This window comes from Hippopotamus amphibius, chromosome 1 (genome assembly GCF_030028045.1).
Source record: "Hippopotamus amphibius kiboko isolate mHipAmp2 chromosome 1, mHipAmp2.hap2, whole genome shotgun sequence".
Taxonomy (NCBI): domain Eukaryota; kingdom Metazoa; phylum Chordata; class Mammalia; order Artiodactyla; family Hippopotamidae; genus Hippopotamus; species Hippopotamus amphibius.
This window is the reverse complement of record NC_080186.1, coordinates 156,024,610-156,042,186: the sequence shown is the minus strand read 5'-3', so window position 1 is coordinate 156,042,186 and position 17,577 is coordinate 156,024,610. Positions and strand designations below refer to the sequence as shown.

Below are 17,577 nucleotides of genomic sequence, written 5' to 3'. Positions count from 1 at the left end.
GTGCAGTGGACATGGGTTCGATCCCTGCCCCAGGAGGATACCACATGCCGTGGAGCAACTAAGCCCGTGCGCCACAGCTATTGAGCCTGCGCTCCAGAGCCCATGAGCCACAACTATTGAGCCCATGAGCGCCTAGAGCCCGTGCTCTACAACAAGACAAGCCACGGCAATGAGAAGCCTGCACACCACAATGAAGAGTAGCCCCTGCTCGCCACAACTAGAGAAAGCCCGTGTGCAGCAACGAAGACCCAACACAGCCAATAAAATAAATAAATAAATAAATTTATTAAAAAAAAAAAAAAAACAACACTTGCTACTGAAAAGGCATGCATCTTTATCAAATGGATCCCTTTCCCGAGGTACAGCTTATTCCTTTTCAGAGTGAAAGATGTTTAACAGTTTCTAATGCTATGGTTTGAGGTTAGGCTATCTATGGCAGCCTTTTATTCTTGTTATAATAAAAATATAAAGAAAAGAGCAAATAAGATGCATGGAACCACTGCCTTTAAAAAAACAGATGCACAAAAATTAAATATGGGAAATACTATTACTAAAGATTTATAGTATCATGACAAATTTCCACTAGAAAACTGACCATAAATTTCATTAAAAAAATATATATATTTATCTTAGTGTATTAAGATCCCAAACTTATTAACATAGGATAACTTTTAAAAACAAAATTCAACATTATTATTCAAAAAAATGATTCATTGCTCTGTGTTCTTAACACAAGTTCTTCAGACTGAACTTAAATAGGTAGGACTTTGGTTTAAAGATGGTAAATTAAAAACAGACATTTAATTCTGCTCCCTCTCAAAATTCTAACAAAATAACAACAAAGAGGCTTTTTTTTTCTTAGTGGTATGAAGCTACAAGGACAACAAGAATGGGAGAAGAAATAATGCCAACCAAATTTTGGAAACTAAAAAACAGAATGAGTGACAACTGTATTAGTAGATCAAAGAAAGTGAATCCTAAGTCTACAGAAGAGAAAGCTGAAAAGCAGTCCAGTCTGCATTACCAAACCTCCAAAAGACTCAGGATTTGTGGCACAAGATAGTTCTGGAAGAGGAGGTAACATGAGGCTTGAAAGTCTTTTAAAGAAGTTAGAATCCGAGATACCTTAATCCTACACTATGCAGACAGTCAACTGCCCCTCCTCATGCCAGCAGAACAATGAAGGTTTACTCTCTGGCGAGGACCAAATCGTCTCTCTCAATCAGAGCACAGGCTGAGGATATGGGTGTCAGTGAAAAAAGGAGGATTAAGTGAAAGTCAGCACACTGGATGTTGGCAATCTTCCTCCGTTTAGCTCCTGGAATGCTCAGTTAGCTTACACCCTTTAAGCTGGAAACTGAAGAATCTTCTGAGGAGAATCTAACAAACCAAGAAGCCCTAATTAACATCAAGGCTAACATCAGGGCTTCCCTAAGGCCCAAAAGGACCTTCCAGATCTCCCCCAGCGAACCTCAGTGACAAGCTCTACCCATATCCGAAAAGGTTCCAGTCATCTCTTTGTATCCACTCTTAAATATCAACAGTCTTCCTCAGATTAACAGGAAATTAAAATTTCATATCCATGAAACAAGAATAGCAGTATCCTACAAAAAAGGATCAGATAACAAGCATAAGCTCTTAAACTGGCTCTGAGTTGGTAAATGCTGAAGCTGGGTAAGAGGTACAAAGGAATTCATTACACTACTCCACTTCTTTATAAGTTTGAAATTTTCTATACAAAGAAAAAAATTTTAATGAATTCTTAGAAACATTTATCTATATGCACATGCACAAGCACACAAGTAGCAAATATAAAAAACACACAGTAAACAGACAATAACTCATAGGAAGAAAAAGTTGAGGGAATCCACCAGAAAGAAAAGCCAAAGAACTTTCAGAGTCTGAGACCCAATATTTGAATAAAAAGAATTCAGAAAGCAAAAATAAAGAACAGGAAGGGATAAAATAAACAGAAAGTCAAGACGTTTTCCCCAAACTGAAGAACATAAGTTTCCAGATTGAAGGAGCCCACCATGCACCCAGAAGAATGAATGAAAACTGACCTACACCAAAATAAATCATCATGAAATTTCAAAATACTGGAAGAAAAGAGGAGCTTCGATAAGCATCGGGCAGGGGGGCGGGGGCGCACAATCACAGAGACACAGGTCACTTATAAAAAAGTCATCATTACCAGAATGGTTCTGGACTTCTCAACAGCATCACTGAACCAGAACACCATGGGTAACGGCCTTCAAATTTTTAAGGGAAGATTATTTCCAACCCAGAATCCTACACCCAGGCATTCAAGTATAAAGACAGAATAAAGATACTTCAGGTATGGAAGGTCACAAAAATTTACCTTCTAGGTACCCTTTTCCAGGAACACTACTAGAGGCAGAGCTTCACCAAAACAAGAAAGTAAATGAGAAAGAAAAAGCCATGGGATCAAGGAAATAGGAGATCCAACTCAAGAGAAGCAAAGGAAATCCTAAGCAACAGTGGAAGAACATCCCAGGTGACATTTACGCACACTGAGAGTAAGCAACCAGTCTGGGTAACTACAACAGGCCAAAAGGCTCTGGGAGAACTTTCTCTAAGACATAACCAATTACATACCTGATGTATTTGAAGGTACTGAGAGGAGAAATAAACAGCTGGGACACAGTTTGGGGCTGAAGTATCAATAATTACATTTAAAAGTAAGAAAAGTGGGGGAAAAAAAAAAGACAGTTACTAACTCCAGGGAAAACCAAAAGCTGGGGAAGAGAAATTCTCATTGTGTACTACATTATGGATCAGCGATGTCTCAGAAATGTACACACTGACCACTGCTCTAACATAAGTTATAGTACACCTATACTGGGAAGATGCAGGGTGGAGAAGTGTATACAAATGTGAGGTTAGACAGGAAGACACAGGTTGGAGAAGGGTTAAATCTTGATATTCCATAGCAGAAAGTCAGTAACTGAGGCCTAAAACTGAAAAATTTTTAAATTACACTACAAGCATTTAGATTAGGGCTCCATAAGAGAGGTGGAGGTCAACACTAAAAGAAATAACTAAAATAGATGAAAGTAAGCCTGTTCAAGGAAGAGAAATTTAAAATGATGTGGAAGGATGGAGAAGAAACTGCTGCTTTTTTTAAATTTTAATAAGCCTTACAGACCATTGTCTCTCTGTATTATGGGTATACATAACTGTCAAAAATAAAAATTCAATTTCAAAAGTTAAGTAGCTAAGTAACTCAATAGAAAAAAAATTACAACAAAAATGAAGAAGGGAGAAAAAGGATGAAAGTGAATAGTAAACCACTACAGAAAGTAAGAATTGTGAACTATCAGTATCTCAAATGACCACTGCCAGGAAGCAGCATTAGAGTTCTCTGTATGTGATTTGCACATGCCAACTTTAGAACACCGCCTTTACCAACATTATAGGTGGAATGTTCAAGTTAAATGAATTGCTAAATAGGCCTCCAATTTTATATATACACAAAATTATGTCTTAATATAGCTCCAGGTTCTACTACAAAATCCACTGCTAATTAACACTGTAAAGTCTGTCTATTAACTAAAAGCTCTCCTAAAACAGCCTTCAGAGAATAGCCTATTACATACAGCGTCAATCATCTTGTTTTTAATAGTCTTCTTTGCATCTTGGACCTTCTGTCCTTTAAATCCATCCACCAACATTACCTAAAAGGATGAGAAGTGGGGAAAAAAACACATATAATGCAATTAAAATTTGCTTTGGGTCCCTCCCTCAAACTTTTCCCTAACTAAATTTACTTCCACACACAACCAAGATATTTTTAGTGTGAAATTTATCACATTTATAACCATAAGTTTTTATTGTGGCACAACTAATATTTATAACACACTTGTTTTTCTTTTAGTATAACTAAGATAGGTATTATGAACACGATTAGAAAGAAATGCTCACTTCCTTCCCACTTCTCAGGTTTTCATGCAGAGACAATTCCTTTAACTCACGTCATTCCTGAAGGCTTTGGGAGAAGGAACTGAGCAAATGCAGCTCAGCCTCACTTAGGTTTCTCTTTTCAAGTCCACCTGTTGCCAGCAAGCATTCTCCTTTGCTTGGCCATGTGATAAACTTGGCTCTTGCAGGAAGGCCTACTGGTTTTCAACTGTGCCTTTTACGTAGTGGGGAGATTTAATTCTAGGGCAAAGTATTGGCTTGCTCATTGCTGTCACAGAGGTAAGCCACAATCCCCTTCCAGCTGATACTCTGACCTCCATCTATCTGACTCCTGTTGACTCTCTCAAATAGTTTCTGTCTTTTTTTTTTTTTTTTGCCACACCGTGTGGCTTGTGAGATTAGGATTTTAGTTCCCCAACCAAGGATCAAACCCGGGCCCTCACCAATGAGGGTGTGGAGTCCTCACCACTAGATCGCCAGGGAATTCTCAACAGTTTCTATCTTAAGTGGAAAAGACACGTGTTCTTTTTTCACCCACCAATCCTCTAACATATCAAAATGCTTCATACTTATTTAATTCATCATTATGAAATTATAGTTATTGATCATTATAGCACAGGGGTTAACAGCACAAATCTTAGAGCTAAGTTGCCTAGTCTGAGTCCCAGTGCTGCCTCTGCCTGACTATCTGGCTGCTCTTAATCTCCTAGTGCCTCAATTTCCTCATCTGTAAAATGGCAATAAGTGTCTACTTTACAAGGTTACTTTGAGATGTAGATAAGTTAATAGGTAAATGCTCTATAAGTGTTAGCTTTTATTGTCATCCAAAACATGTAAATCACTTTAAAAAAAGATGCACAACCAATTCTTGGTTATCCAGAGAAATGAAGGTAAAAATAAAGAACATTCTTATTTATAGCCTTAAAAATCTTCATTTCAACCTCAAGTCACTAGCAATTTGATTGGGTTTTTACTTTCTCCAGGCTCATCTTCTTTCCATGGAAATGTAAGCCACATTAACATATGCACAATTAAGGAGAAAAGAGAGGTTCAGAACCTGTCTGTTGTGCTAACATGGCATGTAGTAGGCATTAACAAGTAAATTAATGAACTGAATGAAACTGCTTATTTAAAATATGAACTCCACAATTAAGAAAAGCAAAAGAAGGGACCAGGTATTGTCCATGCAATAAACCTTTGGAGTTTACTGCATAATATGAACTAACTTTAAATATCTTCTCAAGAAATTTACTCCAAAATTAGAGGGCACAAAAGCGGAATTTCTGTAAGTACTACTGGACCAAAATAGATTTAAAAAAGAAATTTGGAAAGAGAAGAATACAATCTTACAGTAATCCTCTCAAATCAGGATATAGCTGAAATTATGTTGAATTTTTCTATATTTTTTTCTAAATCACTAAGAAGAAAATCACAGAGCATGGAGTAAGTAAACCAAATAAAAATGATAACAAAATTATTACTTACACCGTCATAAAAACCTCTTAGGTACAATTTCTCCTTTGCTTCTGCAAGTTTTTCTCTGTCATTCTGGCTCTGAACTTTCAACTCATCACACATGGTTACAGCAGAAAGCTTTCCAAGACCTGGGATTTCAATGACTGGCACCTGCAAAAAAGAGCAATGTCAGGAACTAATTCACACTGAATAAACACAAAAACACCCCTACTGGCATAGTCCTTTTGCCTCTACTGTCCAATGAAGTCATTTCAGATTTTATATATCATTAGGATAGTGCCACACATTAGGGATTAACATCCACATGTGAAACTGTCTTCCTACTCTCCAGAGGAACCACCCAAATTCTCTGTACCAACCCCTACACTGTCCCTTCCTCACTACACACACACCTTTCCCAGTTCTCAACCCCACACTGGCACATAATTAACTAAATAATGTTGAAACTACCAAAATGATGTAAACAACTAAATTTACAGATGGTCTTGTTTCTGGTTTATACTAAGTCTTCTGGATTCTTCATGAAAATTATTCACTGGTAATTTAATTTTTTTTTCTTCTGTAGATACTAATATGAAAACATAAACATTCATGAGTAATATGGCAAAATTTTGTCTTTAGAAGCCTGGAAATTGGCCACACTAGAAAATAAGCTACTACAAAATTGGTGATGCTAAAAGGTTCCAGAATTGCAGGTGCCAGGTGCTAAGAAAATGCCTATTGGTTTTTCTTACGCTCTTATCCGCCACAGCAGATGTCAAGTTAAAGCAAATAAACTCTTAAACAAACTCCCTCTTATTTTCATACTCTACCAATTATTTAATTCTGTTATAAGTAAAGTGTTAGCTCTTTTTTCCGCTAATAAAGAAGTGCATATTAATATTCTGAATCATCTATGTACTCACAGGCTCAAATGGCAAGACCATGTCATCTCTAATTCCATACTTTGCTCGTAAAGCCTACAAAAAAAAATTGGAAGTTCATACTAATGATCAATACTTTACTGGTACAGTAAGTTCCCTACATACAAACAAGTTCTGTTCCCTCGTAAGTCCAATTTGTTTGTAAGTCCAACAAAGTTAGCCTAGGTACCCACCTAACACAACTGGCTATATAGTACTGTACTGTAATAGGTTTATAATACTTTTCACACAAATAATACATAAAAAAACAAACACAAAAGATAAAGAAAACATTTAAATCTTACAGTACAGTACCTTGAAAAGTATGGTAGTACATACAGTACAACAGCTGGCACACAGGGGCTGGCTGGCATCAAGTGAACAGGCAAGAAGAGTTACTGACTGGAGGAGGGAGAGGAGGTGGGAGACGGAAGAGCTGAAGGATTGTCAGCAATAGGAGATGGAGGGCGAGCTACAGTTTCATTCACACTTAACATTGATGGCACAGGTTTTGGTTCCTTACTGGAGCCAGATGCTCACTTGCATCTTTGAAAGTTCACAACTTGAAGGTTTGTATGTAGGGGACTTACTGTATAATCATTTAGAGAAGTACCCTCCAACCTTTTTAAAACTGTTTTTGTTCTTCCCGCCATAGAGAGCAATTTTTTAATTTTACAAAATATCTCAAGAAGGGATGTATGACTTTTAACAACTAAACAGTTTAAGTTAAAGTGAATGGCTTAGGGAATTCCCTGGTGGCACGGTGGTTAAGAATCCACCTGCCAATGCAGGGGACACAGGTTCGATCCCTGGTCTGGGAAGATCCCACATGCCGCAGAGTAACGAAGCCTGTACGCCACAACTAACTACTGAGGCTGCACTCTAGAGCCCGTGAGCCACAACTACTGAGCCCGCGTCTCACAACTACTGAAGCCCGAGCACCTAGAGCCTGTGCCCTGCAACAAGAGAGGCCACTGCAATGAGAAGCCCGTGCACTGCAACAAAGAGTAGTCCCCACTTGCCACAACTAGGGAAAGCCCATGCACAGCAACGAAGACCCACCCCAGCCAAAAAATAATAATAATAAAATATAATAATTTAAAAAAAATAAAGTGAATAGCTTAAGTGATGAAATTGTACAGCCAAAAGCAAAACTTCACACACACACACCCACATCACTTAAAATGAGGTTCATATTGCAGGCTGCAATGAAAATGTGAATATCAGAAAAAATTTTTCAAAACTTTTTTTCAAAAGTTTTATGAAATACCTCACATTAACAGTTTAAAAAAGAATAATCACACAATCACATCAACAGATGAAAAAAAGCATTTGGCCAAATCCAATACCCATTCATGATAAAAACTCTCAGTAAACTAGAATAGAAGCAGACTTTCTCAACTTGGTAAAGACTATGTATAAAAAACTTACAGCAAGGGAATTCCCTGGTGGTCCAGTGGTTAGGACTCTGTGCTTTTACTGCCAAGGGCCTGGGTTCGATAGCTGGTCAGGGAACTAAGATCCCACAAGTTGCACGGTGTGGCCAAAAATAAAAAAAAAAAAAACCTACAGCTAAAATCATACTTAATGATGGAAAATGAAAGCTTTCCTACTAAGATCACATACAATGCAAGCATATCCCCTCTCACCACTCTTTTCAACATCATACTGAATACTCTTGGGAATGAAATAAGGCAAGAAAAGGTATACCAACTGGGAAGGAAGACAAAACTGTCTTTGTTTGCAGATTGCATGATCATCTATGCAGAAAATCCAAAACAATCAACAACAACAACAAAAAACTCCTGAAAGTAATAGGCAATTATAGCAAGGTTACAGGATACACATGGCTAATACATCAAATTCAATGGTATTCCTATATATCAACAATTAACAAATAGAACTTGAAATTAAAAACACAATACCACTTACATTAGTACCTCCCCAAATTAAATACAGTTGATCCTTAAACAACATGGGGGTTAGTGGTGCCAACTCCCCCAAGCAGTCAAAAATCTGCATATATCTTTACAGTCAGCCCACTGTATCCGTGGTTCCACGTCTACAAATTCAACAAATCACAGATCATCTGGTACTGTATTTACTGAAAAAAGACATATAAATGGACCTGCACAGTTCAAACCTGTGTTGTTCAACTGTACCTAGGTACAAAACTAACAATATAAACATAAGATATGAGGAAAACTATAAAACTCTGATGAACAGGATCAAAGAAAAACCAAATAGAGATATTCCATGTTCAAGGATTAGAAGACAATGTTGTCAAGATGTCAGTTCTTCTCAACTTAACCTACAGACTCAATACACACTCAAAGTTCCAGCCAGCTACTTTATGGATACCAACAAACTGATTCCAAAGTTTACATGGAGGGACTTCCTAGGTGGCTCAGTGGTTAAGAATCTGCCTGCCAATGCAGGGGACACGGGTTTGAGTCCTACTCCAGGAAGATCCCACATGCCTCGAAGCAACTAAGCCCATGTGCCACAACTACTGAGCCTGAGCTCTAGAGGCCATGAGCCACAACTACTGAGCCTACATGCCACAACTACTGAAGCCCACATGCCTAGAGCCTGTGCTCTGCAACAAGAGAAACCACCAAAATGAGGAGCCCACGCACCACAATGAAGCCCCCACTTGCTGCAACTAGAGAAAGCCCATGTGCAGTAATGAAGACCCAACACAGCCAATTAATTAATTAATTAATTAAAAAAAAAAAACAAAAAAAACAAAGTTTACATGGAGAGGCAAAAGACTCAGAATAGCCAACCCAATACAAAAAAAGAGAAAAGTTGGAAGACTGACACTGTCTGACTTCAAGATTTACTATAAAGTTACAATAACCAAGACAGTGTGGTGCTAGCAAAAGAACAGACAGATGGATCAATGGAATGGAATAGAGAGACCAGAAACAGACACTCATAAATACAGTTAACTGATCTTTGACAAAGGAACAAAGGCAATACAATGAAGCAAAGACAGTCTCTTCAACAAATGTTACTGAAACAACTGGACACCCACAAGCAAAAAAACACAGACCTAACACTCAACACAAAAATTAACTCAAAACAGATCATGGACCTAGATGTAAAACACAAAACTGTAAAAATCCTAGAAGATAACACAGAAAACCTAAATGACCATGGGTATGGCGATGCCTTTTTAGACACAACACCAAAGACATAATCTATGAAAGAAACAATTGATAAGCTAGACTTTATTAACATTAAAAACTTCTGCTGTGTAAAAGACAATACCAAGAGAACTGAAAGACAAACCACACACTGAGAAAAAACATTTGCAAAAGACATATCTGATAAAGGACTATTAAATATACAAAGAACTCTTAAAACAACTGTAAGAAAACAAACAACCTGACTTTTAAAATACTGCTTTCAGGGGCAGGGTCTGGGGAAGGGGTGGCGACCAAGTCAGTCCATGAAGGTGACAAGCCGCAGCCCCAGAAGCAAGCCAAGGGGATGGACAAGGAAGATAAGGCATTCAAGAGGAAACAGAAGGAGGAGCAGAAAAAAACTCAAGGAACTAAAAACAAAGGCCGCAGAGAAAGGCTACCCTGGCTACAGGTGGAATTAAGAAATCTGGTAAAAATAAGCTGTTCCTTGTGTCTGAGGCAATGATTCTTAATTCCATTCCTGTTTAAACATCTAGACTTCCTACCATAGTATCTGTTGCCACTTATAGCTAGAATGCAATGTTGTCTTGGAATCTATTGTACATTTAAGAATAAATGTTTAAAAAAAATGTTGGGACTTCCTAGGTGGCACAGTGGTTAAGAATCGCACACGTGCCTAGAGCCCGTACTCTGCAACAAGAGAAGCCACCAAAATAAGGAGCTTGTGCACCAAAATGAAGAGTAGCCCCTGCTCGCCACAACTAGAGAAAACCCATGTGCAGCAATGAAGACCCAACGTAGCCAATAAATTGATTTTTTTTAAATGTTAAAAATGTTAAAAAAAAATCATACAGTGGCTCATCTTGTCTTTAGTTATTCTCAGTCATTTCTACTTTAGCTATGAGATCCACATAAATCCTGCCCAGACTCCCGCCAAAATGTGTTCTTACGTCTTTGTCCTATCCTGAATTCTGTACCACCTGGAATTAAAACAACACATTCGAAAAAAAAAATAAGCCAAAGACCTTAATAGACAAACCTCACCAAAGAAGTACACAGATGGCAAATAAGCACATCTGTCATCAAAAAAATGCAAAATAAAACAATGAGATACACACCAATTACAATGGCCAAAATCTGGAATACTGACAATACCAAATGCTGACAAAGGATGTGGAGAAACAGGAACTACCATACATTGCTGGTAAGAATGTAAAATGGTACAGCCAATTTGGAAGACAGTTTGGTGGTTTCTTACAAAATTACACATACTTTTACCATTTGATCCAGCAATCACGCTCCTTGCTGTTTACACAAAAGTGCTGTCCATTCAAAATCCTGCACATGGATGTTTATAGCAGCTTTCCTCATAAAGCTGCCAACGCTTGTTAGCAACCAAGATGTTCTTCAGTAGGTGAATAAATAAATGTACATCCAGACAACAGAATATTATTCAGTGCTAAAAAGAAATATGCTATCAAGCTATGAAAAGACATGAGACACTTTAAATACATATTGCTAATTGAAAGAAAATCTAAGAAGACTACATACTGTGTGGTTCCAACTATATGACTCTCTGGAAAGGTAAAACTATGGCGACAATTAAAAAGATCAGTGGGGGACTTCCCTGGTGGCGCAGTGGTTAAGAATCCACCTGCCAATGCGGGGAACACAGGTTTGATCCCTGGTCTGGGAAGATTCCACATGCCACGGAGCAACTAAGCCTATGAGCCACAACTACTGAGCTCGCATGCTGCAACTACTGAAGGCCATGCACCTAGAGCCTGAGCTCTAGGTAAGAGCAGTAAGAGAAGCCACCACATGAGAAGCCCATGCACCACATCAAAGAGTAGCCCCTGCTCACTACAACTAGAGAAATAAATAAATAGATAAATAAATAAATAAATAATAAAAGATCAGTGGGGACTTCTCTGGTGGTCCAGTAGTTAAGACTCCTCACTCCCAACGCAGGAGGTCTGGATTCGATCCCTGGTCAGGGAACTAGATCTCACATGCCATAACTAAAGATCCCAAGTGCTGCAACTAAAGATCCCGAGTGCCATGACTAACACCTAGCAGAGCCAAAATAATTAATTAATTTAAAAAAAAAAAGGGTCAGTGGTTGCCAGGGGTAGGAGGGAGGAGAGATAAAGAAGAAGAGCACAGAGGATTTTTAAGGCAGTGAAAATCCTCTGTGTATCATAATGATCGACATCTCATTATACATTTGTCCAAACCCACAGTACAACACCAAGAGTGAACCCTAAGGTAAACTATGGACTTTGGATTATTACGATGTGTCAATGTAGGTTCATCTTTGGTAAAAAAATGTACCATTCTGGTGTGTGATACTAATAATGGGGTAGGCTATGCAAGTGTTGAAGCAGGGGGTATATGGGAGATCTCTGTACCTCCCTCTCAATTTTTATTATGAACCTAAAACTGCTTTAAAAAAATAAGTCTTTAAGATTCTGAGACTTCCCTGGTGGTGCAGTGGCTAAGAATCTGCCTGCCAATGCAGGGGACACAGGTTCAATCCCTGGTCCAGGAAGATCTCACATGCCGCAGAGCAACTACAGCCCATGAGCCACAACTACTGAGCCCGAGCACTGCAACTATTGAACTCACTCGCCTAGAGCCTGTGCTCTGCAACAAGACAGCCACCACAGTGAAGAGTAGCCCCCACTCACCGCAACTAGAGAAAGCCCAAGCGCAGCAATGAAGACCGAATGCAGGCAAAAGAATTAAAATAAAAAAAATTTTTTTAATAATGAAATTAAAAAAGAAAAGATTCTTTGGGGACTTGCGGTCCAGTGGTTAAGACTTCACACCTGGGCCGGGGTGGAGGGGGGATGTAGATTTGATCCCTGGTCCGGGAACTAAGATCCCACAGGCCATGCAGCACAGCCCAGAAAAAAAAAAAAGATTCTATGAAATATTATTTTGATATTTAAAATTCAAATCATAGGGGGAAATTCCCTGTTGGCACAGTGGTTAAGAATCCGCCTGTCAATGCAGGAGACATGGATTCGATCCCTGGTCTGGGAAGATCCCATATGCCATGGAGCAACTAAGCCAGTGTGCCACAGCTACTGAGCACACACGCCACAATGACTGAAGCCCTCGTGCTGCAACTACTGAACCTTGCACGCCTAGAGCCCATGCTCTGCAACAAGAGAAATCACCACAACAAAGAGTAGCCCCCACTCACCACAACTAGAGAAAGCCTGCACGCAGCAACAAAGACCCAATGCAGCTAAAAATAAATTAAAAAAACAAACATACAGACTGCAACAGAAATAGACACAGATATAGAAAAAAACTATAAAAAAAGAAAAGGAACAGGTTAAAGATAGTATTTCAAAGATACATGCACAGCTTTTTAGCCTAATCCAATAGTTAGTTCAGTGATACCTAATCAATGAGACAATGAAGAGGAAATAGGAACATGAAACACAGACACTCACTTGCTTTTTCTTCAAGTCTCTCAAGGCAGCAAAATCATCAGGGGAGTCAGAAGGAACACTTGAGACCACACCAGTGCCTTACAAAAGAAAATGTAGAATTAACTAATACCACCAGAACGTGCTTCCCAAAGAATTTCTAGAAAGAATCAAACTCTTTACCTTTATCCTCCTTGATGGTGAGCATTGGGAGAACATAGATCACCTTATAAGATGTTAAAGGTGCAGAAAGTGATGCACCAAGAATATCCTACGTAAGGAAAAAGATCAGCATAAAGAGGAAGTAACTTATTCTAATCATTAGAATTTAAAACAATGTTAATGTTTTAAGCCCTGAGAAGCTAATAATCAACAACACTCATCCTTTTATACCTACTAGACTAAAAATAATTGAAAATAATTATAATACCCAAATCTTGTATGGTTATGAGGAAATCAGTACACTAATACACTGCTTTTAACACTGTATACCTTGAGGAAAACAATATAGGAATTCATAGCAATGTTCACACAACTTGGACCCAGCAATCCAATCCCAGGAATTTACCTCAAAGGAAAACAAATTAGTTTTTCTTTGAGAATCTGCCCAATGCTGTGTTAGCTACATTAGCAAAACCTGGAAACTAAATCTTTAAATAATAAAAAAATCACTTAATAAAATATGAGACATCAACAAGATACAATACTGTACCTATTTTAAATGATAATTATGAAGACAAACGGAATTAAAAAGATGTATCTAGTTTCTCTTTAAAACAAACAAACAAAAAAATCAGAAGATCTGACAATACTGGACCCATATCCTCATATATCAACGAATAGCTTGCAGCTGCTTGTTTAGCTAAGGAATGCACTTTTCAATTCCATACAGTTCCCACCCATTCCACTTTATTCATATACATAAGCAGCTTATGGAATTTACAGTCATATGGATAAAGGCTAAATATCGTAACAGTCATAAAGACTGACACCTATTTTTTAATTTATACCACCCACTTTCCTCATTTCAGAGTCTGCCTAAATTAACAAGGAAAGAAGTTGCATGTAAGAACGGGAAAAAAATTGTGTCGTTAATACTGTTCCCAAAAGCTTCTCAGACAGAACTGTAACATCAGGAGCTAATGAGATGTGGAAGCACTGCTTATAACAGAAGGAACAATTCAAATATCCATTACAGAAAATCATTAAATAATTTGTGGCACAGCCAAACAATGGAATACTGTGTAACATTAAAAAAAAAGAACAAAGGGAATTCATTCCCTGGTGGTCCAGTAGTTAGGACTCTGAGCTGTCGCTGCTGAGGGCCCAGGTTCAATCCCTGATGGGGAACTAATTCCGCAAGCTGCAAGGCACAGCCAAAAAAAAAAAAAAAGAGAGAACAAGGAAGATGTTTACCTACTGATAAAATGATTACCAGGATATAGTTAAGTAAAAAAGAAAGTAAAACACAGAACAATGTGATAAAATACACTGCCATTTGTGTGTAGAAAAGGCAAAAGAATACATATATGTATTTGCTTGCACATACATGAAATACTTCTGGAAGGATACACAAGACAGTGATTTTACTGACTGCCTATGGATGGAAGAATTGAGTGACTGGGACTACTTTGTGTATCTTTTCTTTTTTTTTTTTTTTTTTTTTTTTTTGGCCATGCTGCGCAGCTTGTGGGATCTTACTTCCCCAATCAGAGCTTGAACCTACACCCTCGGCAGTGAAAGCACAGAGTCCTAACCACTGAACCGCCAGGGAATTTCTACTTTTTGTCTTTTGAGTCTTATGAATATTTAATAATCTAGTCAAAAAATAAGTTCACAAAACAAGAAATAAAAGTCCAATTCAAAAGGAAAATTGAGATGGCATTCTACTCATATTTTTCTTTTTTAAAAGATTATTTAAGATGCCAAAGATCAGTATTTACCAAGGGGAATAAAAAACACTCAAAAATACCAATAAGTAAATAAAATGAGGATCTCATCTAAGGATAAGAGCTATGTAACCATCCAGATATAGTTAAGAGCAACCAAGACTTCCTTTTCAGAAAAAAAGCAGCTGCAATTCTATACCAGGAATGTAGGTAATCATATTAAAAAAATAATATAATGTCTACCACAGCTATTAAATTTCTTGGGGAGGACTATCTGTATTTTTCAACCAGACAGTTGCTGAGCTGAAAGGTAAGACTCAAAAATGCTATTTTACTGATACACACAATGAATACGCCACAGCAATTAAAAAAAAAACAAACTACTCCTACTCACAACATGGATGAATTTCACAGGCATCGTGTTGAGCCAAAAAAGCTAGACACAAAAAAGTACAGACTATACAATTCCACTATGTAAAGTTCAAGAAGAGCAACTAATCTTTAGTGACCGAAGTCACAGCAGCGGTTACCTCTGCAGAGGCGGGCTCAACAGTGCTGTGAAATGGACATGAGAGAACCTTCTGGAATGCTGGAACTGTTCTATATCTTAATTTGGATGGTGCTTACATGGGTGTATACACTTTTGAAAATGCACCAAAATACACACTTATGACTTACACATTTGACTGTACGTATACCTCAAAACTTTTTTTAAATGTTCTTTTCTCAAGCTTCATTTTTGATATTTTCCTCTAAATTTACACACTAAACTAAACTCTGCTATCCAACTTACCTCTCCCATTAACTCTTTCACAACAGGCACCACTCCATTGTCCTTGGTAAAGCCCTGGTATGACATATTCCTTGCAGCTCTTTGGGTGCAGATGAATATATCACCATTCACTGTCTCAAATCCGATGTACTTCATATCAGGGCGAACCCAACAGTTTGTCTGTCCAAACATGGTCTCAGGTCTGAGAGTAGCAGCTACCAAGAAGATATTTTTCCCTTTCAAGCCACTACGAAGAAAAAATATACATTTATGCAAAAAATGTTATGGATTCTATCACAACTATCTGATATTTCAAAAACATGAAGCAATAATTCTTCACCAAACCTACCTTAATTTGGATGGGTATGGCTCAAGCACTTTCAACTTGATCAAAGTATATTCCTGAGGTCCAACACCCTAAACAAAATAAACAAAACAAAAATTTGAGGGAGAAAAAAAGACTTGGATTAAACCTACTAATCTATGTGAGAGATCTGATTCAAATTTCTAAGATGGGTTCCTGCATTCTTAGAATAATTCTTTCTTCTCATGAAGACATTGCCATTGGTGTGCTCACCATATGGAAGCCTAATGTGTAAGAAATGACAGGGAAGACCACCATTCCACCCCACACCAGACCAGAACTGGTCAAGGAGGCCCAGACTGTAGTAAGATATGCTAAGAGCTCCCTTGAGAGGGAGGAATGGGGGGTGGGGAGAAAGCGACTTGGATTAATCAGCAAAAAGAGGTTGCCAAAATGGGAGTTAGAAGATACAATCAACATCAGTCCTACAGAGCAGTCATTACAGACATACACTGGACCAGGGGTCAGATGATGTGCATTCGAAATCTAGCTTAGGCCCTTACTTGTGGAGTCACAATCACTCTAGCTTTCATTTCCTTAGCTATCAAATAACTGTGCTGTGCTTCACAAAGGACTGTCCTAAGGAACACCTAAAATAATGACAGCAAAATGCTTTGAAAAACTATGATGTACTACTGAAATTTAGGATATTGCTAGCTTTCACTACATTAAAGCTTAACATAGTAAACTGGGCCTTCTGAAGGCTCTCAAATCTTTCAAAATTTTGATCAACTCTCACTTCTATCAGATAAGTTACATCATAATTGAAGGCTGATTTTGAAAGGTAGTTGCTAGACTACAAACGTGTTCAAAGGTGGTAACAAAGAATGACCCACTCATAGGGACTGCAAAGTTCAGATCCCGCATTGCTGTTGATTTACTATGCCAAGGCTTTAGGCGAATGACTTACCCTTGCTTCATTCAAGTATTACAAGGAACAATGTCACTAATGTGTCCTACAGGAATGTAGAATGACTGATGTCATGCATGGCTAGAAGTACTTTGGAAATAAGTAAGTAGGCATGTGACCAAAGCAAGTACAAATGGAATCTGTGTACATCAGTCAACCACATAGCTCATTACCTTTCCTCATGCTCTCCTTTTAGAGCAGTGCACCCTTCAAGCAGTGCTTCTCAAACATTAGCAGGCATATGAATCACACTGAGAACATGTTAAAAGACAGACTCCTGGGCCCCACTCCCAGAGCTTCTGATTCAGCAATTTGGGGGTGAGGTTCAAGAATCTGCTTTTCTAGGAATTCCCTGGCTATCCCGTGGTTAGGACTCTGCACTTTCACTGCTGAGGGTCAGGGTTTGATCCCTGGTCAGAGATTCCTGCAAGCCACGCAGAGCAGTCAAAAAAAACAAAAAACAAAGCAAACAAAAAAAACAAGAAAAAGAATATGCTTTTCTAACACAAGCTGATGCAGCTGAACCTAGTGCCACTCTTGGAGTAGCAAGGTCCTAGACAAGACACAGGTACTTATGATGACATTCTGCCTCAGTCTTAACAGCCACCAGAGTATCATGACTATACACTTCAGCACTAGAATAAAGTTATTTTTAGGTTTCTGATCTATTTCTTAAACTCCATGCCCATATTAAGAATTACTAACAATAGCTACTCTATGTCACAAA

At 38.2% G+C, this 17,577-nt stretch overlaps 1 protein-coding gene across 1 annotated transcript in view; it reads right to left on the bottom strand.

Moving 5' to 3' along the window:
• The window catches only part of LARS1 (leucyl-tRNA synthetase 1), a 61,046-nt gene that overhangs the window by 25,256 nt on the left and 18,213 nt on the right, over positions 1 to 17,577 (bottom strand). Inside the window, exons 9-15 of the mRNA XM_057732028.1 lie at positions 15,926 to 15,993; positions 15,598 to 15,823; positions 13,099 to 13,186; positions 12,940 to 13,016; positions 6,324 to 6,377; positions 5,428 to 5,568; positions 3,621 to 3,698 (exon numbers count right to left, since the gene is read on the bottom strand). Coding sequence (XP_057588011.1) covers positions 3,621 to 3,698; positions 5,428 to 5,568; positions 6,324 to 6,377; positions 12,940 to 13,016; positions 13,099 to 13,186; positions 15,598 to 15,823; positions 15,926 to 15,993 — 732 coding nt within the window. The remainder of the gene's footprint in view (positions 1 to 3,620; positions 3,699 to 5,427; positions 5,569 to 6,323; positions 6,378 to 12,939; positions 13,017 to 13,098; positions 13,187 to 15,597; positions 15,824 to 15,925; positions 15,994 to 17,577) is intronic.